The sequence below is a fragment of the Anastrepha obliqua genome, chromosome 3 (genome assembly GCF_027943255.1).
Source record: "Anastrepha obliqua isolate idAnaObli1 chromosome 3, idAnaObli1_1.0, whole genome shotgun sequence".
NCBI lineage: Eukaryota > Metazoa > Arthropoda > Insecta > Diptera > Tephritidae > Anastrepha > Anastrepha obliqua.
The window spans coordinates 69,595,819-69,620,480 of NC_072894.1; the positions used below are offsets into that span (position 1 = coordinate 69,595,819).

The 24,662-nt window shown below is 36.3% G+C and overlaps 1 protein-coding gene across 1 annotated transcript in view; it reads left to right on the forward strand.

Moving 5' to 3' along the window:
* The window catches only part of LOC129242903 (eukaryotic translation initiation factor 5B), a 149,556-nt gene that overhangs the window by 114,532 nt on the left and 10,362 nt on the right, over nucleotides 1-24,662 (forward strand). Inside the window, exon 8 of the mRNA XM_054879819.1 lies at nucleotides 18,537-18,698. Coding sequence (XP_054735794.1) covers nucleotides 18,537-18,698 — 162 coding nt within the window. The remainder of the gene's footprint in view (nucleotides 1-18,536; nucleotides 18,699-24,662) is intronic.

Here is a 24,662-nt window from a genome sequence, read left to right on the forward strand (position 1 = left end):
GCTTCAAATTGTTAAAATAAAATTGTTCAATCAATATGCACTTTTTATTTCTAAAGTGCATTACATACTTTTCCTCTTGCACATTAATGCAGAGACCCTGAACTCTTCTGCCGGACTCTAACAATTCCTATTTCTTCAGTGGTTATAGTGAGAGTCGTGTTTAGTGCCTCTACCACTTTCTTTTTTGTAGTAAGATAATCTAAGTCTCGCATCTCTACCATAGTTTTCGGTTTAAGGTTTGTTATAATAGCCGATCCCTATAGTGTAGTTTTTAGTGTCTCGCAAAAGGTGGGCTTGATCGACCAGTATCGCTCCCGCTCTTGTTTTTCAAACGGATTTTATTTTGGCTTCCGCGTCGCCAGGCTTTATTTTGCTACGTACGTTTCTTAAAACATCCGCGTAGCTGTGTCCTTCTGCGGGCTTGATTGGGAGTGCTTTCGATTGTGGCTTAATTTTAACGGATTTTTTCAGTTTTTCTGTGTTTGATGGTTTAGGACCAGTCTTGGACCTTCTTCAGAAGCACTTCTAATCGCCTTCTTTTTTCGCCAACAATTTCCCATTGGCCATCTTCGCCATTTATGTTAGACGAGCGCGTGTTGGGAATTGGATGACTTGTGGCTAGTCGTTTCGCCTGGTATGGGCTAGGTGTGGCCACAATGTTAGCTCGTATAGCTTTAGTCACACTTTTTCGGCATTATTTTTTGTTTTTCTCTCTGGGCTCTAACAATTCCTATTTCTTCAGTGGTTATAGTGAGAGTCGTGTTTAGTGCCTCTACCACTTTCTTTTTTGTAGTAAGATAATCTAAGTCTCGCATCTCTACCATAGTTTTCGGTTTAAGGTTTGTTATATTAGCCGATCCCTATAGTGTAGTTTTTAGTGTCTCGCAAAAGGTGGGCTTGATCGACCAGTATCGCTCCCGCTCTTGTTTTTCAAACGGATTTTATTTTGGCTTCCGCGTCGCCAGGCTTTATTTTGCTACGTACGTTTCTTAAAACATCCGCGTAGCTGTGTCCTTCTGCGGGCTTGATTGGGAGTGCTTCCGATTGTGGCTTAATTTTAACGGATTTTTTCAGTTTTTCTGTGTTTGATGGTTTAGGACCAGTCTTGGACCTTCTTCAGCAGCACTTCTAATCGCCTTCTTTTTTCGCCAACAATTTCCCATTGGCCATCTTCGCCATTTATGTTAGACGAGCGCGTGTTGGGAATTGGATGACTTGTGGCTAGTCGTTTCGCCTGGTATGGGCTAGGTGTGGCCACAATGTTAGCTCGTATAGCTTTAGTCACACTTTTTCGGCATTATTTTTTGTTTTTCTCTCTGGGCTCTAACAATTCCTATTTCTTCAGTGGTTATAGTGAGAGTCGTGTTTAGTGCCTCTACCACTTTCTTTTTTGTAGTAAGATAATCTAAGTCTCGCATCTCTACCATAGTTTTCGGTTTAAGGTTTGTTATATTAGCCGATCCCTATAGTGTAGTTTTTAGTGTCTCGCAAAAGGTGGGCTTGATCGACCAGTATCGCTCCCGCTCTTGTTTTTCAAACGGATTTTATTTTGGCTTCCGCGTCGCCAGGCTTTATTTTGCTACGTACGTTTCTTAAAACATCCGCGTAGCTGTGTCCTTCTGCGGGCTTGATTGGGAGTGCTTCCGATTGTGGCTTAATTTTAACGGATTTTTTCAGTTTTTCTGTGTTTGATGGTTTAGGACCAGTCTTGGACCTTCTTCAGCAGCACTTCTAATCGCCTTCTTTTTTCGCCAACAATTTCACATTGGCCATCTTCGCCATTTATGTTAGACGAGCGCGTGTTGGGAATTGGATGACTTGTGGCTAGTCGTTTCGCCTGGTATGGGCTAGGTGTGGCCACAATGTTAGCTCGTATAGCTTTAGTCACACTTTTTCGGCATTATTTTTTGTTTTTCTCTCTGCCGTCATCCAATTTCGTCGGTAGCTGCCAATTACGTCGAGCATTTCTTCCAATTCCGATACACCATTCTTTATGTCCATGTTGACGCTCCTCTGCTTTAGTAGTGTAAGCTTCATTTTCTATATCACTCTTTTACATTTCGTAAGTGATTCTTCTTCGGTTGCTCTCATTTTTTATATGAACTCCTTTTTTGGAGAACTGTGATAGTACGACAGTAGTTCGGTTTGTGTGGTAGTGGCGCACTGTGTTGACAGCTTCGGTGTTCCATTTTTCTAGACCCGTCTTTGGAAGCCTCCTTTGTCTTTTTTGATGGGTTAGGCGTACTCAGTACCGGAGATCGCAGTACTCGGCGTTTTCTTTATTTGTTTTTTATTGCTGCTGTTGTTGTTGCTGTTTATTTTTCATTTTTGTATTTTTAGGTCTCCGCTTCCAGCCTCTACCGCCGCATGATGTACAGTTGTCTTAAAATTAATTCCCTTGGTTATCTGTGCAAGTGCAGGGAGGCCACGCGGGGATTGACACGAGTCCTTATGGGAGCTTGTGTTCAGAGCCAGAATCAGGCAGTAGTCAGAAGTTGTTTCAACTGAACCTGTATACCAACTTAATGGTAACGTAGCGACGAACGTACTTGAAGGCCTACCAGGGTTTTAACGAGACGGAGAAGATTGTAGCATTCACCTCTCAGCCATTTCGGTGAGGTGTCACCCTCCTGTACTGAGGTGATAGAATACCAGCCCTTAGACTGTTAATTTCTTTCAACTTCAATACATTTATTTCATTGATTCTTCAATCATTTTATACCATCTCTGTAATGATTTCCCAGAAGCGATTTGCTGCAAGTTTAAGTACAGGTAGTAGTCGGAGCGAGCTAAATCTGATCTGTATGTTGAGAGTTCATGCGAATTGTAGTTTAATTCTTTAAAGTTAGCCATAGTCAAAATATTAGTTTGGGGAAAAAGAAATCCATTATTTTCTCGGTAGATGGCAGTTGTAATCGATATCTCGTAAAGTATTGATCAAACAATTTAAAGTTTATGCTCGTTGTTAAAGTGATGCACACTAAAAAAAACTCTTTTGCTGTTTTCTGTTTGTTCCATTCAGTTGTGTGTTGAAGAGTGCTAATGGAATTCAACACTGAGAAAATTCGGTACATTTTAAAGTTTTTCTTTGATAAGGGCGAAAATGCAAGCCCTTCTATACTAATATGTATACATTTGAGTGAATACGTGCATTGTCTTGATCAAAAATATGTTTTTTTCTCTTTTCTTACATATAAACAATGTAAGATTACACACTTTTTATGTGCTTGGCCGAGCTCCTCCTCCAATTTGTGAAGTGAGTCTTGCTGTTGTTCTAGAAATAGAGGGGCCTACAGTTTTAACAGTTTTAAGCGGACTTCGTACGGCAAATGGTTTTTTATGAGGAGCTTTTTCATGGCGGAAATACACTCGGTGGTTTACCAATGCCTGCCGAGGGGCGACCGCTATTAGAAAAAAACATTTTCCTTATTTTGGTGTTTTGCGGAGATCCGAACCTACGTTCTCCGAATGGTAGCCATTTCGGCTATTTTCAAAATAATCAATCATTGTATCCCAAAAAGTGATGCCATTACCTGTTTTGCGAACGTTCGGTCTTCATAACCAGCTTCAGTCTACTCTAAATGTTCTTGTTTCAGTTTATTTATAATATTTATTTATTTACTCATTACTGTCTAACAAAATTCCGAACAGAGATTTAAGATATTAATTTAAAACTGAAATATAAATTTAAAATATTTAAGATTAAAAAGTGTAGTACAATTAGATTATCAACATAAGAAACCATTTAAGTGCTAAAAACATATACAAGTTAAAATTGAATTTTAACGAAATTAATACTTTGAAACTATTATAAAATAACAAATATTTACGAAGTATAATTTTTTGGGTTTGTTACATAGAAAGTAGCTTTTTACTAGCATTTGGAATACTTGTTTGACCCCAGAAAGATCAAAATCCGAAAAGGTTGAGATATAATTAGGAACATAATGAAAGGTCCAAGCCTCACAATTACTAAAAAAAATGCAGATGAGATGCACTTTGGCTGGAAAAGCCATTTTGAGCTGGTTAGGGCACACTAGCTAATTCATTGGCCATAAAATTATTAAAATATTGCCACTGGGTATCTACAAAAAAATAAAAAACCACAGTGCCTTTATTTAAAATAATCCAGTTTTTCGAAATATGCTTTTTATAAAAAATACTATGTTTTAAAACCGCATTTCGTTTCCTGATTAATACGCTACTTTCCCAGCAAATTTAAACTTGCAACCACTCAAAATACCCACACTAATTAGCTTTTATCCAGCTGCCGTGCCAATGAAGCGGCCAAATAAACCACTTCCACTTCCGAATTCAAAGGGCTTACATTGAGAGGGGAAAAGCAGTTTACTACCATTTACATACATACATAACTTATACACAAATAGATAGTGGCCGTACATACTCATACATATACCGATATTCCTCGGGGTTATAACCTTAGTTGCGACAGATAGCGTGACAATGACACCTTTCTCACCCAAAAATAACAAATTCACCTACAGACACCTTCATGGAGGTAATAAGAAGCACAATACGGTAAATTGACACCAAATATCATTAAGGCAAAGCGCTGGCATACATACATACATATGTGCTTGGAGTATGAACATACTTAGTTATTTTTTGGGGACCGATGATCGTTGACTTACAGTTCAGCTGGAACCTTTATCATTTCTACTTCAAAGGTTAAATTGTCCTTAGGCTCTGCCCTTTTTGGTTTGTTGGTGTATTGCCATTTGAACTGAACTAAATGGCACATTGACAACAGCAATTTGACACCTGAATAAACCGAATACGTATGTATGTTTGCATAAGACTGTCGTCTGTTAAAAGTGATTGGAAGAGGGGAAATCATGTTTTGAGTTTAAACTGCAAACGATAGCGTCCTTTCTGCTTGAACCTGTTCGTATTTTTGTCTTCCACACGTTCACTGATTGAATTCATGAACGTGCCGACTCGGTATATGGCAATAATTAGCCGCCGTTTTAAAGCAGTGCCTGTCTGCATCTGTTGCTAAAATCCTTCGTTTGGTTGCTCTTCTTCTTCGTTGTCTGTGTATACAAAAGGTTGTCTACTTCCTCTTGTCACTAAAAGGTTGTCCGCGTGTACACTTTAAAATAATGCATTTAAATGCCAAAAGAGACATGAGTGAATATAATACATACATACGTTTAAGAAGATTATGTTTTCCATGCACAGATATTCTTTTAGTAGTTACTAACAATAAAATAAAATTAAGTATGCCTGTTTTAGAATAATTTATTTTAGCTTTTTTATTGTATTTATTTTTTTTTAGTTTTATTATTGTATTTAATTGTTTTTTTATTATTAATTTATATATTTTTTATTTATATTTTTTTTAATTTTATTTATTTATTTATTTTTTTATATATTTTTTATTTATATTTTTTTAATTTTATTTATTTATTTATTTTAAATTTATTTTTATATAAATATACATATATATACAATTGGCGCGTACACCCTTTTTGGGTGTTTGGCCGAGCTCCTCCTCCTATTTGTGGTGTGCGTCTTGATGTTGTTCCACAAATGGAGGGACCTACAGTTTAAAGCCGACTTCGAACGGCAGATATTTTTATGAGGAGCTTTTTCATTTTCTGTGAATTCCGAATGGTAGTCACACACCAACCCATTCGGCTACGGCTATAATTTAAGTGTTATATCCAAATATTCTGTTATATCTATTAGTTGCATATAATAAAGTGCAAATTTGAAGTGGCTCATAGATCACATCAAATTTTACGCAAAATGAAAATCACTGTAAAAAAAATTTGAATGAGTGCGAATTTTGAGCCAATTTAAACTGGCACAATTATATACCAAAATTTAATGGCCTAAAAAGCTGCGCACCCAGAATTTTTTTTAAATTATGACTGAAAAGTTTAAAATTTCAATGAAAATTTTGTTAGAAAATTTTGTAAAAATTATGAAGCTTTGAGTTGGAGGGTGTTTATTGTAGTATGAACTATCTTTTTATAAAAAAAAAAAATAAAAATAAATGTTAAAACTTAGCAACTTGTTGCGTTGCTATTTTTGTGAACACAAGTGAACATATTGCACTCTAAATACAAAAGGGTCACAACTCAAAATGTCCCTTCTGCTCAAATATGAACGAGACGTTATCAATAAAACGGTCCGCGGATGACATATGGCAAAAATAATTTTTTTGTTTTTTGGTAGGACTGTTATAAGCTTACATGGCAAATTTCAGTGTGATATGTCACATAGTTTGTTTTCTGTGCTACTGTAAACAAGTCAATCTCGAGTGTGGAAAATTTTGAGTTGTGACCCTTTTGTATTTAGGGTGCGATATGTAATATTTAACTTTAATATTTAAATATCAACAAATCGAAATATTAAGTAGGGGAATAATTTCGTAACGTTTTTAGCGAAGACTTTTATTTAAACAAAAAACAATAATTATATCAATAAGTCAATCAAGTATATACTGTTATTATTTATATGTTATATCAATTATAAATATGTTATATTATTGCTGTTTACAACCTCTTCCCTCCTCTCGACCAATTTGGTCTGGTGCCAAAGGAGTTGTTGATCCAGTTTTTAAAGACCTCTTTGTTATCGAAGGTCATGGGGTTTGGCGTTGTCGTATGCTTTGCCCATATCGATCAGATCTTTTCAGTCGAATAGTCTCACTCATTCGATTTAGCTGAGCAATATAGAGCTCCTTGCTGACCGTGGCATTATTTTCGAGCATTTGTCAGCCCACCATGCCCTCCTCCCAGTCCCATCAAACGCATATCATGATCTTCTTTGGATGAAGATCCAGATTGACTCTCGGCTTTGGCATATCTCCTGGAGCCACCCTCTCCTTTCTTTGCTTCATATTGATATTATATAATTATATTCACCATTTCTCACATCAAATACTTTCAGAGCTGGATCTTTTGAATTCATTCAAATGGCTCCTAAGAAGCCTTGGTTCACGTAGAAGGAAAACAGTAATTTCGAAAATAAGTGCTTTTAAACGCATGGAAAAAGTTACATATGTACATGTGTACGAGGTGTGTTCAAAAAATAAGGCGAATTTTAAAATTTCGTGTGCTACGTACATTCGACTTTCGATTATTATTATTTTTATATCGAAGATAAGTTCGCGGTTTTACCTATATACCATATTTAGTTTGTTTGTGAGAGGCATAAATAAGACAAATGTTTTGCTTGTTCGACGATTTTATGCTATCGACTCTTGGCTCTCCGGGACTCTTCCATTAGGATGATTGGACTTTCGTTTCGATGTCATAACTACATATATACCCATGAGTCCTCACCAGTTTTGACCCTTTTAAGCAAATCTGGAGCATGGTTGACGTCATACAACAATTCCTGAGCGATGCCCATGCGACGTTGTTTGGTAAAATTTCAGCAATTTTGGAACGAATTTCATGTCCAAAATTTCCGAAAAGGTTGCATGGCATGAGCCAACCGATATTTTGACATCCTCAGCAACTTCTCTAATTGTTATTCGACGATTCTCCATAACAATTTTCTTCACTTTCTCAACATTTTCAGCGGTTGTAGATGTGCTGGGGCGTCCAGTGCGAGCGTCGTCATTCACATCTTCTCGACCTTCTGTGAAAAGCTTGTACCATTTGTAAACATTGTTTTGACTTAGAGTACTCTCACCGTATGCTACTGTCAACTTTTCAATTATTTTTGAGCACTTTCATTTTTTACACAAAATTTGATGCAACTTCTTTGATCGATTTTTTTTTCGATAGCAGAAAATCGCCGAACACGCAAAACACTTGTCTTATTTGTGCCTCTTACAAACAAACTAAATATGCGATATTGCTAAAACCATATCGAAAACATATTGGGTTGTCCGGAGAGAAATTGCCGATTTTTTAAAAGAAAGTAAATACATTTTTATTTTGTTCGATAACCTTTTGCCATCTTTCCGGAAAATTTATTATTCCGCGCTCATAGAACTTCTGGCCTTTATTTGCAAAAAACTGAATCAAATGCGACTTTGGAGTCTCTTCATTGCCGAAAGTTTTACAATTTAAGGAGTTCTGCAAAGACCGTAACAAATGGTAGTCTGACGTTGCAAGGTCAGGGCTGTGTGGTGGATGCATCAAAAGCTCCCAGCCAAGCTCTCTCAGTTTTGACGAGTGACTAAAGATGTATGCGGTCTATCGTTGTCCTGATGAAATATGACACCTTTACTTGTTACTACCTTGTTGGCAGTAGACATCCGAATTAATCGTTTGGTTCCTCTGAAGCAGTTCAAAATATACCACACCCTTTCAGTCCCACCAAACTGACAGCATAATCTTCTCTTGGACCATGATCGCTTTCGATTGACGTTATTGTAAACAATCCATTTTTCATCACCGGTGATAATCCGCTTCAAAACGGATCGACTTCATTGCTTTTAAGATGCATACCACAAGCGTTGATTCGGTTTGTGAAATGAATTTCTTTCAAATATCCAGCTTTTTTACCAGTCCAAGACTCTTTATATGCTCATGAACGATTGATTTTGGTATATTTAATTCTCTCCAATCTCACGCAAAGTTACATGATGATCCAATTCGATTAAAGCCTTGGTAACGGTTCATCGAAATCACTTGGCCGACCTGAACGTGGCTCATCTTTAAGTGAAAAATCTCCAGAACGGAGTTTGATAAACCAAATTCGACAGTGTCTTTTTTAAGGCTTTATCACCATACAAATCACGTAACTTTTTAGCAACCTTCTCTGCGCTTTTTCCTTTATGGAAATAATAAAGTAAAATATGACGAAAATGCTCTTTTTGTGGGCTCCATATTAAAATTGACGCCATACAAACAAAAATAAACAAAATTACGCGCACTTTTTTTCTAAAGCAAGCTAAAAGTGACAGCTAATAACAGTCAAAAAATTAAAATAAATATTCACAAGCTGTTCAAAACAATTATCTAAACCGTCTATATGTAGAATCGGCAATTCCTTTCCGGATAAGCCAATATCTTCGAGACGAGTGTATCACCATAAAAAAAAAAATAATAATAATCGAAAGTCGAATGTACGCAGCGCGCGAAATTTGAAAATTCGATATATTTTTTGAACAAACCTCGTACATACAAGTTCCGAAAATGTTTTATTCATGACCAATATCCATTCATAATTCGAAATTAAATATGTTTATCGTTTTTCAACGTGTTTAAATTCGTTTTTACAAGATTTGCTCGTTTGTTGTTATTTTTTCAGCCAATCGAGCACTTAATACCCAATACCATGTTCCTACATATGTATGTATGTATGTTGTATGTAATATCCGTTTTTGTGCCGCTGCATAAATACTACGATAAATGCTAGAACCAAACAAAAGAAGAGCCAACAGAAACCCACTTCTTCAGAAAAAAAAAATACTTTTGTACATACATACATACCGTCCCGTACATATCTCATTACATGATCCTTTCAAGTGTGGTTGCCTTCAAAACTTCTATTCAATCCAAATGACTTGCATTACTGCACGACACGCTGCTTAGTGCCGCTTCGAGTGAATATTTGCATTAGGCAAATGCAAAACGGAAGTATTTTTAACGACTACTTCCGACTCCAACCGTGAAGTAGTGTTATGTGCATATGTATGTTTAAATAAAAAATATATAAATAATCTTAATTTAGGCCGCATGCGGCGGCATTGAGTAGAATGAAGATGGAGATGTGTGTGCGTTTGCCTGGCAGCTGCCCCTTTCAACAATCATTCGCTCGATTGCTGTTTTGTTGGTGTTTGAATGCCTATTGACATATATGTATATACTTGTATGTAAGTATGTATATGCAAACGCTCATCGTATGTGACTGCTTTACTTCCGGAACGGTTTATAAAAATTACTTGTTCCGGTTTTATTTTTCATTACTTTCTTATTATTCTTAGCCTTCTGCTCTTCTGTTTGTGCAGCACCGGCTGTTTGTCGCCGACAGTTTTGGCATTGTTGTTATTTTTGGGTTTAAGGTTTTTTCTTTCTTCTATTTCTGTTTTGTATAACATTTGCCATATGCTTTAAAATACAATACGCTAATGCCCATTCATGCTTTGCATCTAGTATTTTGCCGTCTTCATTCATAAATTGAGGAGATTTTCATAGTGGCGACGTTTCAGTCGCACAATCTGTAAAACGAATGACTGAATGTGTAGTCTGTTGGATGTGTTCGTGTGAAATATATATGCATGTACATATGTATGTATTTCTTTAATATATTTTTGTGTGATCGCTCCATATCTGCTTTAAAACTGCACCAGATTTAATGATTGAAACGCTATTTGAAGGCCAGTTTCGCTACTTCAAAAAATAAAATGAATATATGTATAATCAAATAAATTAACAAAATTCAAACTTTTGAATAGGGTTGTCACCTGTCTAAATATAGAAGTGAAGTGGCTGCCTTGGCTAGCTTCGTAATAGCGCATTCTGTTCATCCAGTTTTCCAAGACCTTGGTGACGATTTCCAGCTCTACCTCACGAATGGCATGTCGCTCGATATTCGCCTTAAAGACCTTAAATGTTAATGGATTGTTCGTATGACATCGGCCTTTCACGGCCGACAACACGATTATTGAACTTGGTGCGGAAAAGTACCATTAGTATTTTTAAAGAAAAAGGGTCAATCGCAATGATGCCACCACACCAAAATCCGCATCAAGTCGTTGCTCTCTGAGCCTGCTTTGGCCTTTCAACAACAACGTAAGAATTTTCCGATCTCTAAGTACACCAGGTTTGTTTGTTAACTGGTTAACATAGCCGCCGAGTAGAAAGTGCGTTTTGTTAGAAAATATGGTTTTGACTTCTTTGCAAGAAATGCATTGCTGGGAGTACTCAACATTGACTTTGGAAATAAGTTTTCAATATTTCCCAATGTTTCCCAAGCGTAAAGCGATTCATTTCATTTCGCGGAAATATGATATTGCTTTTCTGTCAAGGCTTCTGCGGGAAAGAGCTGTTGCTGTCAAAATAACTTACGCATCCTGTGTAACGCTAGTAGTGCCCTGTATAACATAAGAAAGTCTTGTTGATAGGTGACAGAGTGTTAAAATTGTATTGTCGAAACTCATTTTTTAGTATAAAATTTAACATTTATTAAGAATGCCCCAACATTTACTGCAGGGTAATTTCCTGTAATTCGCTAACTGACACGGCTTTATTTGTGCTGTGTGTGCATCATCTTTTTAAGTAAGCCAAAGTTTTATCTTCTTTAGCATTTTTCTTTGCAAATTCTTTGATAGTCTTCGTCTTTCAAGTTTATAAAGTTGTAGAAAGTTTAGAGCTGCCCAAGTGAATAAAAATAACAATTGATTTTGTGCCCTTTCTGATATCTGAAATGGCTTTCGCAAATTATTGTTTTTTGTTGTATAGTGTTTTCAATTATATTATTTTATTTCTTTTCCCCTCTCTATTTGATTTTATTTCCGTCGGATAAACGCTTTCAATCCTTCCTTTTGTCTCATCTTGGTGGCTGAATTGCCTGCTCTGAAAATGGCAAATGCAACCTTTACTTCCTCTCATTCGTTTTCATTCACAAATTCTGAGAGGTTTTGGCTTAATTTAGTATTTCCTGTTGACAAAAACAACTCCATGAATGAATTTGTGAATAAGAAAAAAGGTAAGCTACGTATGGATATAAGTACATATGAATGTGTTTATATGTATGTATGTACGAAATTTTAAGGCTTTCGATTTTGTTGCTTCATTTGGTTGACTTTACGCGTTTTCAAGTGACCGTTGGTGGAGAATCAAGTTTTTGTGCACTCAATATATATATGACAGAAAATGCTTAACATCACCAACGGAAAAAAATGTTAAAAATTACCACACATTTTTTGAACATTTTTATTGTACTACAGTTGAATGGGCTGTAAAACTGCATACTCAAAAGTTTTCTAAAAATTCTGATTAAAAAGTTGAGAATTTTTCTCCATTTCGTACAAAGTTTGGAACTTTGATGCACATGGATGCCTTTTGTTAAAAACTATTTTTTTATTGAAAATTATTTAAAATTAAATTAAAAAAATGTCAAAATTTATAATCACACGTGGTGCGTGTGTATTTGTCGACGGGGGAACATCGTTAGTAATCGTTAAACGCCAATAAATTTTATTGATAGCTAAACCAAAAAGAAATTCTCAAATATTTCCAACATAGCGTTGAGTCACAAATTCTTTATTGTTTTCGTGTTGCTTTTAATTTTATTGCTGACCGTTTTGTAGTTTCTCCGTATTAAATACAGTTGTTGAGTGTGAATGAATTTCGAAAATAGAAGACATCCGGTCTATGAACGCGACCGCTTAAGAATACACAAATATTCACAACCATAGGCATTGTTCTACCTTCCCTGTAGGGAAATTAATTAAATTGAATTTGATAGGTTAATTTGTGTGCTGGCAGATATGGGTTTGGATAATATTTAAGAGCCTCAACTGTAAAGAGTACTGATTCTATTCTAATATGAAGTGAACTTTTCTATTGCGAATTTTCGATTCGCGAAGGCTTATAATTTATTGAGGCTTTAAGTACATATATTTAGCTAAGGTGTGTGTATTTCTTTTTTAAAAAATCGGAGGTCACCATAAGATTTAGCTGTTTGTGACCATAGTTTCTATCTGAAATCAAGAAGCTTATAAATTTATTTTATATTTGTCTTCCATTTAAAAAAATTTATTAATAAATAATTTACATCGTAAATCTATATGAAACAAGTAAGAAAGTGCTAAATTTTGACCGGATCAAATTTTACAGCGTTCGGCACTCGAAGTGTAACCAACTTCAGACCGCTCGCGCAGCTGATGCCCGTGCACAGTTGGCTAAATGACAGTCCAGAGTATTGTTTACAAGTGCGCGGAAGCATTTTGTCCAGAGTAAATGTGAGAAAAGAAAGTCAGTAATGGATTTCAAACAGTGTGATTACATTTGGCTGGAAAATCACAACCAGCGATTGCTCGTGAGCTCGAGCACCTTAAAGTAAATAAAGGTTTTGTTGATCGCACCATTACTCGTTACAATGATACTGGTAGCATCGCGAAACGTTATGGAGGGAGAGAATAACTGAAACTGGAGAACTGAAAATATCTGACCGTAGCATCCGCCGCATACTGAAAAAGATTCAAAAGGCCAAAGCAGCAACAAGTCAGACTTGAGAGAGCGGCGGAGTTGCTTCGTTTGGCCGAAAGCGGCCATTTTCCTGCAAAGGTCTGAACTAAAAGATTCACCAGTCTCGAGACGCTGAAAAAGGCCATTGTCCGCGAGTGGGCCAAAATACCTGCAAGCCACATTTGGGCACGTTCGAGTCCCGGAACCTGTATACACATTTTTGTAAAGTTTAGACAACAGCTCCATACAATATAATTGGTTTTGTAATAGTATTATACAGCTAAAATACAACTGCAGGCATAGATTCCAGGTAGTTCACCTTTTCATAATGTACCAACGGAGCGCACGCTATTGAAGGAGTTGATCGTCGTGAATCGGATGAGCTCCGCCTTTTGAGGATTTACGGATAGGCTCAATTTGTGGCCCAATTGACAACTGCGTTTAGACATCCATTTGTATAGCGTATCCTAACACTTCCCTCTAACAATAAGTGTCATGTAGACCCTTCTTTCCAACTTCTCCAGCAAGTCCTTGACAACGACAACGGCAGAGCAAAGCTGAGAACATCGGACGGCGAAGAGGAATGCCGCCCCACCATACCACGACCATTCTTTATATAACCTGAGAAGGTCAGTTCCAAACCCTAGTTTATTCAGAGACTTAATGATTGCCTCCGGGAGGATTTTGCCAAGTCAATGTCGAGGGAGACACCTAATACGAGTACAAACTCTTTCTGATCTAGGCACTCCTCTTTATCTTTAATAATCATATGCATGGCAGATTCTACTGATTTGTTTTTAAAGAAGCGTGCCAGCGACACGATAGGCTTCTGCAGTTGTGTAGGTATGACACCGTAGGGTTTAGGTGACTTGAAAGGAGCCAAATGCCCAAGTTAGGTGGTATTTATCTTATTTAGTTATGGGTGTGAAACGGGATGGCTGTGCTTCCTCAACTATTGTTACTAGAAACTGGATTTGTCCGAATATAGGTAGTAACTGTAGTGACTCCCAATTCAGGCAACATTCCGACTCATCTCTCAAGTAGCCCATGAACGTGAATTTTCTCGATAAAATTCGTTTGAAACTGGTGGACTTATGGCATCTTTCGCAGAAACTTCTTCATGAGATTCTCTTAGTTTTTTCTACTTCTTTCTTATAGGTCTATTCCGAACAATATTTTATACACTTCCCATCCAGAGGGAAACTGAATTTGGACAAGCTTTCGAGAGCACTATTAAAAGTTGGGGTGAAAAATTTCCCGGAAAGTCTGTTGCATGCAACCGTTATGTGAACAAAATTATAATAGCTTTGTGCACTATCTCTCACTTTTTAAGTTAGACTGCTTACAAATTAAAAAAGGGTGATCCGACGAGCTTAATGAGAGACTCCCACTTATCGGCTTATAACTTAGAATGAATTAAAGTTTTTATTTGAAATTCCGTGACCCATTGGCCAGAGATCTGTAGTTAAATGTATCACGGTTTCTGCAAGAGCTCTAGAGATGAGTGAGCGGGAGTATTCAAAAGGTCAAGATGGTTCATGGGAAATTAGCGATACAAAATCACGATAAACCTCTCTGGCCGCCAAGTGAACTCTTTCTCGTAAGAGCAGCTCTTCATACTTATTTTAACTCAATTCCCATGCTTTTGACAGCCATCGAAGCTTTAAAAAATACATTAAAGCCCTTTTTTGCGTTTTATGTTTCCCAATGACAGTTATTAAGATGGTTTGTCATAATCTGGTAAGGTACGTCCCGAACACATCCTTGAAAATGATTCGGCCATATTTCATATGCAATTTGGAGTTTATTTTGTTGTTGGCCCACAACTGCTGTACGGTCTAATAACGCCTCCGAATGTATATGAGATGCCTTTTTAACAGCAGAAATACACTAGAAACTTTGTGATCGTTTGTAGAATTAATGCCAAATATGCGCTAGTATTTCTGTTATGAAAACACTCCGTAGGTTGTAAATTTTGTTTGCGACATACGTCCTGGACCATTTTTTACTACGCGCGTCTCAGTTGACTGAGCGGGAATGGTAGAGTTTGAAACGAAAGGAGGATATGCGGGAGAGAACCAATGCATGGGAGAGTAAATAATCTCGTTGAACTTTTTTAAATTTTTTATTATTATGTTTTTTTAACAATTCTATACTTAAGTCGTGAAGAAATCCATGTATAAACTATTTTCGAGAAATAAGAAACTTCCTTCAAACACAAAGATTATATTTGTAGTAGACATCCCAAAATAAGAGGAAGAAAGTCAACGGCATATTTGGGTAGACAGTCAATTTTTGACCATATTTGTGTTATACATACTCACCCGCTAAATGTTCATTATTTTTATAAAGGGGTTTTCAGTAAGAGCGCTTCAACTTTTGAACTTTTTTGAATAAAGCACAAACGGTTTGACTTTTTTAACTAATTTTTTTTTTACTATCGAGTTTGAACATATACATTTAAGTATGAAATTCGATTTCTTTTGCATGACCACCGCGTGCACGTTTTACGAAGTCCAATCGTTGAACCCAATTATCGACCACTCTTTTGCATAAATCGGCCTCGTTCAATATTGGCTCTGAGCTCACAAATCGTCGCCGGCTTGTTACTGTAGACCAATGACTTCACATAACCCCAAAACGGGACGGCTTGTTAAATGGACCGTAAAATGGCCGTATTGCTCTTAAAGTAGCAGCAACAGAACGATTATTTTCATAAAAAAATTTGCACGATTTGCAATCGTTGCTCAAGTGTGTAGCGTTACATGATGAAATGTATACTAATGAAGTTTACAAATGACAAGCGAAAAACAAAAAATATTGCGTCGTTCGCTCTCCCTATCGGAAAAAAGTTGAAGCGCTCCTATTGAATAACCCTATATTAGAGTATAACTCGTTCTCTAGCAAAAACCATTTGAATACCGTTTTCAAACAAAAAAATAAAAAAATGCCACAAACTTTACATCTCAACTAATTAGATGCTTTCATATTTTATTAAATTTTTTATAACAATTTGCAAGTTTGAAACTTGCTAAAAATCTCATTACAATTTTGACCTTGATTCTCTATAAAAAAAAATCCGCTTGTTTCTTATGGATAGAATGCGCCATACTGGCCAGAAAAAAATTATAAAAAATCAGTTGTTTCATATTTTCCAAACGACCATAATTCGATTTGCAGTACTTACACTTCCAGCTGAATAACTTCAACCAGTTAATTTCTCTTCAGGGTACGTGGTAAGCCAATTTACACAAGCCAGTGCTTTACATACATACATGTGTACATACAGTACTACATTCATTCGGTTTTGGCTAAAAAATAGATGGAAAGGAAACAAAATTATATTGATTCCAAACTTTTGGGTCAACAAATAAAAATATAAAATAAGAATTTAATGAATGAAGGCAGAGACAACATTTTTCAGTAACCAATTCTACATATACGAATGCACATACATACATAGGTATATATGTATATGGGTACAGGCGTGAGTGTGCGCGCGTGATATTTTAGTCATGTGTGGGAATTGAATGTGCGTATGCTGGATGTGTGGGGGCGCACTTAAATGTATGTATGCAAGAGTATGTAAATTGTATATGAAAATGTCCACTTCAAAAAGAAATGTGCTCTGAGCATTCTGTAGGCTGTAGGCACAAATCTGCAGCTGCGCTTCAAAATGCAATTTGCGTTTATTAACTTACATGCACTTCACAGAAGGCATTTATTGGGCGGGATCAACTTTTGCTCATCTCAAAAAAATTGAACATTTTAAATTGTTAGTTTTTATGAAACACACTTTCTGAAAAATGCTTAAAACATATACGTATGTATGTATGCATATGTAACTGTTGGGGAGCAGTTAACTAAAGTTATTTAATAGTTCACTGTTAACTTTTAAGTTGGTCCTTATTTCACAGGAAGTGTGGGAATAGCAACATCCTGTTTTTAAGTACTTAGCTCATAAACACACACTATATACATTAGGGCGCCTCATCACCAAAAATTGCAGTTTTGTTCACTGGAATTGTAAAATGTATTATGTATAAATTTATTTTAAGATTTTTCGCAATAATATTACGACTAACGTGAGCTGGACTAATTTGCAAATATCGGTTTCAAATAGTCTACGGCTGTCTGACCACTGCAGTGTAAATATTTCAAGTTGAGTTAGTAGTTATCAACGAGACTGCATTGGAGGTCAGCGATTTGTCCGTTGTAGCACAACCGATCACTGTCTAGTCTGACAGCTGAGCTCTCATAAAATCTTTACAGTGCACAAAATTTTTTTCCAAAGTGCCAAATAAATTTAAAGAAAACGTTCCTTGAAATTGTATCGCGTGTGAGCTAGCATGAAACGAATCTGATCTTAAATCACTCAACTCTGCCCAGTAAGTGGGAATCCCGTTCCCCATATCAGGGCGGCCTATATCGCGCAGGCCACGGAGCCTACATATATGGTAGCTAGTCTGGACTCCACAGAATCCCTCATCAATCTACACCGACCTTCTATTAGTACAGTGGTTGACATCATCGTCGGGCACTGCTTAATGGGAATACATGAGAAGCGTATAGAGTTTCTCTCTAATGACTTCTAATGTAGCTGTAGCAACGCTGAGGAAGTGAAGAGTATTAAACACTTTCTCTAACACTATTCTGCTCTTCACAGAACGCGATGTCTGGCAGGCTTGGAATCTGCTACTATTCACAATTTTCATCGTTTATCAGAGAGGCAAAAAATTTGAAATATAACAAATTTCGGGTGTTGTTTTGCAGGTCGGATGCGAACGATTACAATAAATATAATATGTTGTATAATTCCGATGGAAAAATAGTACCGAGCTTGTGTTTTGTATAGAGAGTGATGTGCATCTTGTGCATTAGGGCGGGTCGATTTAAAAATCGCTCATTGCTCTGTGAAAATCGTATTCTAGGGATCAAAATAAGAAACTTTGCCGAAGGAGTCATACCTCTAAAACGAATTCTGATGTCCCCCAATTTCAAAATATCACCATTTTTGGCCTTTACATGAAAAAATCAGCTAAATGGCTATGTTTTTTCTTTATTTTTATTTATTTATAATAATATTTATTATTTATTTATAATAATATCTATTTTTTCTCTTAAGAAATTTATTTAGTCAGAACATATGTAAATGAAAAAATTAATTTAAGTGAGTTATAGAAAAGAAACTAAAAAGTTCGACCCAAATTGGGTGTAATTGATAAGAGCCGTATTTTGAATAAAAATGATGAATTCTGGAAAAAATTAAATTTTTACATGTTTTATTTTAAAATAACTTCTAGGTGCATCTTTTAAAAGACTCTGTATATAAGGTATTAAAAAATAAAAAATAAATGGTGGTTGCAACTTGAAAACTCAAAAATATTTTCTTTTTTTACTATTCCTTAACAGTTTGTTGACATTGGTGTTGTTACGTCAATTGAATCGAATCATAAGCAAATAGAGAGCGCACGGAAAGGACAAGAGATTTGCATAAAAATTGAACCGATTCCTGGTGAATCACCGAAAATGTTTGGACGCCATTTCGAAGCGGAAGATATGCTTGTGAGCAAGGTAAGTTCGAAAATACTAAGTATGTACATAGTATTTATATACATAAATATATTTGACATACATATACATATAAATCAGATTCTCGATTTTATTTTCTTCATTAATTGGTAATAGTATTACCAGTTACTAATAATGTAAAATATTCAACCATTTGGTCATATTTAAACATATCACCTCGAACGAAATGTTCCCGGAATACATTCAGAAAATTCAAACACAAGTTTATTCCTCAAAAGTGATATTATCGCCTTCAAAGTACTACCCATCGACTGTAACGCACTTATGGAAACATTTGATCCAGTTTTCGAAACATTCCTGGAACTCTATTTTCGGAATAGCTATCAGAGCCGTCTTCGATTTTTCTATCACTTCTTTTGGCACATACCCAAATTATCAACTACTGTCCTGAACTGATCCATAAGCAATGTTCAAGTCCTTTGTCAGCTCTATGATGGTTAATTTGCGGTTATTGATCAATGCATCTCATATTGATTTTTTCAACAGCTTTCGATGGCGACAGCCTGCCGCCGTCACCCTGGATAAACTAACGATCTCTTCTGAAGCGTTTATGCCATTCGCGAACTGTTTTCTTTAGAGTATCATTACCGAAACAGTTTCCCAATATTTTTAAGGTTTTGGGACCATTGCATTTTTAACGCAAAATTTAATACCAACTCGTTGTTTCAAACTACGGCGTAACTTTTATTACTTAATACTGCTTAAACGTTAAGTAATGGCTATAAAATTTTGATGGTTTGGTAGTAAATATTAATCACAGATATGGCAGAACAGAACTCAAATCACTTGACTTTGAGTGACACCTGGTGGTTGCTCCGGGAAGTTTTTAATAATTTGCATTTTACAAAGGTTAGGTTAGGTAGGCTGCTCTTAGAGTTCACTTGTTGACAACTGAAAGCCATTGCGGTATCCAGGAAAGATTTCCCCAAAATAATCCCTACATGTGGTTCCTAAGAAATCTGAATGGACTCTACGTTTTTCTCATCTCTACATCTTCTACAGAAATTATGCATAGCTCTCAATCTCTCGGCCGTGTGGCCAATATCATTCATCGTGTGTTGCCCAAAAATGAAATTTCATCTGCTGTTAGAAGCTAATCTAGCATTCCTGTCAAATTAGTTAATACAAAGGAGCTGTGTACCATATGCTGGCACTCGCTTCACCAAATGTTCTGTTTCTAGTAATACGAGTATACTGGTGATTTGAAGGTGTATATGTGAGGTCTCACATTTGTTTGAAGCGTAAAGTAAAAGATCCTTTTTTATCTGACGTCAAAATGTCTACGTTCGTCCCACGTGTTGCACATTTATTAATATTTACGGTAATGACGCTCCATAAAATACAATTTGTAAAGAATGGTTTGACGCTTCAAGAGTGGCAATTTCGACGTGAGTGATAAAGATCGCAATGGGCACGGAAAAATTCGAAGCTACTCAACTACAACCATAATTGTAAGAAGACGCATGTCGAACCCTTAATGATATGTCTAAGAGTTGGATGTTGACAGATCAACCGTCGATAAAGATTTGCACGCGATGGGAATGGTCGAGAAAGCAACTAACCTGGGTATCACATCAATTGAAAGAGAGGGATGTCGAGAGACGTTTGGTGACGTGTGATATGATTCTTGAACGGCAGAAAAGAAAAAGTTTTCGGCATCGCATCGTCACTGGCGATGAAAAATGGATCTATTATGATAACAGGGTTAACTAAGTCTATCGACAGCGAAACAAAAAAATCCATTCCTCAAAGGTTATGTTGTGCATCTGGTGGGATCAGAAAGGTGCCATCAATTATGAAATTCTTAAACCATCTGCAACCATCAGTGGAGATCGTTACCGACTGCAGTTAATGCATTTGAATCCAGCTCTCAAAAAAAAAAAGCGGCCGGAACGGGACGGTAGACATGACAAAATGATTTTGCTGCATGACAAAGCCAGGCCACACGTTGCTAAATCGGTCCAGAAATATTTAGAGGGACTGAATTGGGAAATCTTGCTCCACCCGCCGTATTCCCCAGACATTGCGTCTTTGGATTACCATCTGTTCCGATAAATGCAGTCAGCGTTTATTGGAGAGCGATTCAATTCTTACGAGAGCATCGTAAACTGGCTCAATGAATGGATGAAGTCAAAAGCACTCGAATTTTTTGTCAGAGGAATCCGTATGTTGCCTTAATGATGGAGTAAAGTTGTAACTTTCAATGGCATACACTTCACATAATATCATGTATAGGGTGATTTTTTAGAGCTATAGGAAAGTTTTTCAAAAAAACACACGTAAAATTCAGAAAAATGCATGAAATTTTTACTTTAATCGATAGTGCAATCCATATAATTTAATGTTTGAAGATTATTTCATGCAAATGTTGACCGCGACTGCGCTTCAAATGGTTCATCCGCTTAGTCCAATTTTGGCATACTCTTTCCAATGTTTTGGCCGGTATCTCATATATAAATGTTGTCTTCCAATGCGTTAATTGAAGCAGGCTTGTCTGAATAGACATGAGCTTTAACATAGCCCCACAAAAAATAGTCTAAAGGCGTTATATCGCACGATCTGGGTGGCCAATTGACAGGTCCCGAACGTGAAATAAAATGTTCACTGAACTCGCCTCTCAACAAGTCCATTGTTACGCGTGCTGTGTGGCATGTGGCACCGTCTTGCTGAAACCACATGTCATGCAAGTCAAGCTCTTACATTTTGGGCAAAAAAAAGTTGGATATCATTTCACGGTAGCGCTCGCCATTCACAGTTACGTTACGATTCGCAGCATCTTTGAAGAAGTACGTTCCAATGATACCTCCAGCCCATAAACCGCACCAAACTGTGACCTTTTCTGGATACATTGGTAGCTCTTGCAATTCTTCTGGCTGATTTACACTTCAATATCGACAATTCTGCTTATTTACGTACCCATTGATTCAAAAATGAGCTTCGTCGCTGAACACAGTTTTTCGACTTTAAACTTTCTTAACAGAACACGCATTTTTATAATAAAATTCAATGATTTGATGCAAGCGTTGTTCGTTTGTAAGACGATTCATGGTTAAATTATAGACCAAACTGAAGATGTTTGACAGTGAAACAAAACACGAAACGTGCGTCAGCTGTTTAAACCAACTGTGTAAAAAGATAATAGCTAAAATATCACCCTTTATTAGTTAATTGTTTAAATAATTCGTAGCTTTAGCTAAGAAAGGACGGAAACTTATTCCCATACCCAATATGTTTGGACAATTCTAAAAATTGATTTATTTGTGGGTTTCAGTATACTCGTAATAAAAAGTAAAGTGAAAATTTTTTGAAAAAAGTTAAATAATTCCGAGACTTATTCAATGTTAAAAATTGCGGTAGAGTTCTCAAAGGGAAACAGCTTCGGTTCTTTTTAATATTTAACATATGTTTAACTTTATTTGTTTAGTATAAAATGTGCTCTTAAAAAATATTTTTTCGGAATGTTTTTTTGTTTTGTTTTTTTAAATACTAGCTTACCCTCACTCGCTTCGCTGACTATATGAAATTCTGCGTTTTACATTAGGTGTGGTTTATTTCAATAAAACCCGACATATTTAACCCTTAACTACCACCATATTTCTCATATACCTCGTGGAGATAATAATCGTGAATATTTCGTTTCGTTCTATACATTTCTTGCGCATCCGGCAGTACCGTGCAAGTATTCATCGAGACTAGTTATACACGTATTTGTTCCGTTAGTAAAAAGCCCATCGCCGCTGATCTGAGAAACCTTTGTCAATAAGTTGCTGACAAACGTCCAGCGACTGCTCTCAAGTTTCCAAACGATGTTAAACCTTTAACTTTGATAAGCAGAAAACGCAAGTAAAAACATTCAGCATTAGTTGGATGCACAGTATACTTAGACACACGCTCCAAATCATTATCTTTAAACGCATTTGGATGTTCTTGCAGGTGTTGGTGTTGTTTGTGGGGTTGAAATGCTTTTGGCTCTTCTGAGGAATGTCACTTCTGAGTTTTAGCGAAGTCATCAGTTTGGCATAAAGAGAAGATAGAGGTCAACGTTGCCTCTAGTGGTTGAGCACTATAGACACGCTGAGCCGTTGTCTTCGGCTGATCGGTGACGATAACCATCGTTTCTGGATACCGTGTCACGAAATACTTAATTTTTATTCACGCAATGCCTATAGTCTGTTTGATTCGAATAACAAATAGGATTGTGGGAATTGCCATTTGCATTTATTCGTGAACGAATAACTTTTTTAAATGCGGTACTCTATCTATTTTAGTTCGGAATGAATTCACAATGAAAATTAATGTTAATGCTTTTGTATTTTATGAGGAGAAACCATCGAAAGCCTTCCCTGTCAGTGTGAGACTTTAACCCGAACTAAACCTTCTACCGCCAAAGTATCGATCCCTCCGCTACTAAGGTGACGTGATTTATTAGGCTCAACGTCAGTTACTGTCCTAATGCACCACGTTTCATTCAAGCATTTGAGCAATTTTTTGCTCCAGCTCAGATTGGGTCCGCGTTATAGAGTCCGTCACTGTGAAGATAATTTTTCCCCTGGCGCATGAGGAACTAATCTACTTCCCCGTGCTTTCTCTTGAGCCAAACTTTAATTCTGGGATAAGGCGGGGGCCCACCTGTCTACGCTGAACTACTGAACGAGTTGACATAAGCTAGCTTTGATGAGCGCTGTGACCTCATCACTCCAGCAAGAACCTGCCTGTACGTTTGTATAATGTATGTTTCTATGTGTGAATTTGACTTTTTAAAACGGTATTACATAACTCAAAAACTTCAAAAATAGCTAAGTATTCAGACTAAAAATTTCTCAACACTCTTTCGTATCACGTCCATACCTTACAATAATATTCTAAGTATACACTTGTGATTAAATTTGACCGTAAACTAGGCGGCAAGACCTCTTAAAAATATTTTAAAACTTCAATCTTCTTCAGCCTCTTTCGTATATCGTTATGCATATTTTAGTTACCTAATTCTTATAATGAAAATTGAATTTGATTTTTTTAAACAGATGGCAAGTTCATGTTTGAATTTATTTTATATGGAAGAAAAAGCCTAACACTGTCAACAAAATAATTGCCAAAAATCTGCGGTATTCCGTAGTCACTTGAAACTTGTACTTTGTAATACTGAAAACTATAAAACTATAAACGAACTATGGACTATAAGCCTGCATACCCAGAAAAATTATAATTTAAATAATTTTTTTTTCAAAGTTTAACATTCTGCGTTATATGGTTTTTTTTGCAGTATAATGAAATTTTCATAAGGGGTTAGGGGTAGTCAGAGACCCGAACAAATGATGATTTTCAATAATTTTATTTTGCTAGTCAGTTGCTTTATTTTACAAAAATAAAAACAAACTTTAATTTTAGCAAAATTAAAAAAAAAATTTTATAATTGTAAAATTTATCGCTGTTTGTGTGGAGCCTGTTTCTGCGGTGATCATCACAAGTCCTTGGGGATCCATCTAAAATCAATCGGACAAGATAGATTAGTTTTATTTATAGATAATCTTGTACCTGATGGAAGCTTTTTTTCAAAATTAACAATGTGGCGGCCTTAAGAAATATTTTTCATATTTTCGAGAAAAAAACCGACAATAAATTGTTAAAAAAATTTTGAGATTTTGAAATCTACCAAGCGGTTTTTAAGTTATAGTCATCACCAGTTAAAAAGTTATGAGAATAAGGCATTTGAAGTTTTGGTATCGATTTATGTAGAGTTATACGAATTATTTAATTACTTATGTGTCATCTATTCCTGGGTCATATAATAGTTCTTCAGCCGTAATAGCAGCTTCCAGCAGGCTTGCTGTTGCCTACGTAGCATTCTACCTTCTCGAGTGATATCGTTAGCGCGCTTATCTGCTTGCAGCTGCTGCTATCTACTCGCTCCGCAGCGTTCGAGTGCCCTTTGCTAATTGTTGAATA